Genomic DNA, 2,141 nt, shown 5'->3' with positions numbered 1-2,141 from the left:
GTTGTCTTGGAGAATGTAAGAGAGAATAGTACTGGGATTGCTGAGCAGCACTGAGGCCTCAGTTGAGGTTAGTCATGCATTTAAAGCAAGAAAGTGAGTTTCTCTCCTGTCTTGTTCAGCTGCTGAAGGGCAGGTGCAAAGGAGAGAGTTGAAAACCAGAGTTGATGTTTTGGTGTAAGTATGATAAAGGGAGAGAAGGACAGAGTCATTAAGGATAATGACAGGAAGTGGTGGAGAGAGAATGTACAACAGGAGCAGATTTAAGAAGAAATAACCTAGGGATCTATAGGTATCTGTGGAATCTATAGATGATTTCAGCAAGGGGGAGTGGTAGATGGAGTAGTCTGATAGAGTGAATTTCAGAGGTGCTGAGGAGTTTTAGGGAGGAGGGAGGTAGAAGCAGCAATGAAGAGCAAGAACTGTTACCAGATCTCCAGAGGGTGGAAAGGTAGTGAGAAAAAGAGCAACCAACTGAGAAAGCTTCTGGGAAAGTAGAATCCTCAGGGGCTAGCGAAGTTTCCCTTAGAGCAGGGGTAGGCCAGCTGCAGCCATTAGGCCAAGTCTAGCTGTTTTTAAATAAAGTTTTATTGGAACGCAGCCAGGTGCATTCATATACGTATTGTTACATATTGTCTGTGGCTGACTTCCTGCTACAGGAAGAGTTGGATAGTTGCCAGAGAGACCACCACAACCTCAGCTGTTTACTGTCTATAGAAAAAGTTTGCCAACCCCCACCTTAGAGCAAAGAAGTAACTAAAACAGTTACAGTAGGTTAGCCTCAGAATTAAGTAAATTTATGTTTTTCTGTGTCACATATCATCAGATTCCTGTAGTGCATTTATGTGACACAAAGACTAATAATTTAGAGTGACATAATTATTTTGAGTCTTTTTTGCAGAATTTGTGACACTGTGACTAAAAACTGTCATGTCATTTTAAGGCGTATCTTTCCGGTGTCGACTGTCGTACAGTTTAGGGACCATCCTTTGTTCTAGACAGTTAATGTGCTGGCTGCCATGTGCCAAACTTTGTCCAGTTGTTTTTAATTTGGGTTACTGTGCTCATTTTCTCCAACAGCCCCATGATTTGTTTTGACCATATTTGGTCTACTTATTTTGAGAATATTTCACTTGAATTTGAGTCAGAAAGTGAGCTTTGCTTATAGGAAAAGAACTTCAGTTTTCTTGCATTGCACTAGATTAGAATTATAGAAGCATTAAACTGCAAAGAAATCTTTCAAGTCCTTTCATCAAAACTCTTCAATTGACAGTTAAGTGACTTGCCTGTGTGGTCAAACCCTCCCCACAACCCTGTGGTAAAACCTGCTCTAATCAGGACTCTGGTCCAGGGGCTGGATGGCTGTAGAGTGATCATGTAATTTGTCATTCAAATCGGGACACTCTTGAAAGTGAAAGGGTGCTGTTGATGATGGGGCAACAGGTGTAAATCAGGACTGTCCCAGGCACACAGGAATGGATGTAGGAGACCCCAGATGGGACAACAGGTGTAAATCAGGCTGTCCCAGGCACACTGGAATGGACGTAGGAGGCCCTAGATGGGACAGCAGGTGTAAATCAGGACTGTCCCAGGCATGCAGGAATGGACGTAGGAGGCCCTAGATGGGACAGCAGGTGTAAATCAGGACTGTCCCAGGCATGCAGGAATGGACGTAGGAGACCCTAGATGGGACAACAAGTGTAAATCAGGACTGTCCCAGGCATGCAGGAATGGACGTAGGAGACCCTAGCAGGGAGCTTTGGGCAACTGACTTACTCTCTCTGAGCCTCAGATTCCTAATCCTGCCATCCTGCTTACCTCACGGGACTATAGTGAGGATTCAACAAGAGAATATATGACACAGTCATTTTCATAAAGCAGAACCTACTGTGCATGTGTGACATGTCATTATTCCCTCTTTCTCCTTTAGAAATTTAAGATCCGCATTGAAGACCCACCTCGCAGAAAGCATATGGTATTCCTGGGTGGTGCAGTTCTAGCAGATATCATGAAGGACAAAGACAACTTTTGGATGACCCGACAAGAATACCAAGAAAAGGGTGTTCGTGTGCTGGAGAAACTTGGTGTGACTGTTCGATAAACTCCAAGGCCTGTTCCCATCACAGCCCCAACACTTTCTTTTC

The 2,141-nt window shown here is 43.9% G+C and overlaps 1 protein-coding gene across 1 annotated transcript in view; it reads left to right on the top strand.

Annotated features, from left to right (window-relative positions):
* Positions 1 to 2,135, top strand: part of ACTR2 (actin related protein 2) — a 4,982-nt gene extending 2,847 nt beyond the window's left edge. Inside the window, exon 2 of the mRNA XM_012555693.2 lies at positions 1,928 to 2,135. Within this exon, the coding sequence (XP_012411147.1) occupies positions 1,928 to 2,098 (171 nt within the window). The 3' untranslated portion in view covers positions 2,099 to 2,135. The remainder of the gene's footprint in view (positions 1 to 1,927) is intronic.
* Positions 2,136 to 2,141: the final 6 nt, after the last annotated feature.

The sequence above is a fragment of the Trichechus manatus genome, unplaced genomic scaffold (genome assembly GCF_000243295.1).
Source record: "Trichechus manatus latirostris isolate Lorelei unplaced genomic scaffold, TriManLat1.0 scaffold00004, whole genome shotgun sequence".
Classification (NCBI taxonomy): domain Eukaryota; kingdom Metazoa; phylum Chordata; class Mammalia; order Sirenia; family Trichechidae; genus Trichechus; species Trichechus manatus.
This window is presented reverse-complemented; position numbering and strand designations above follow the sequence as displayed.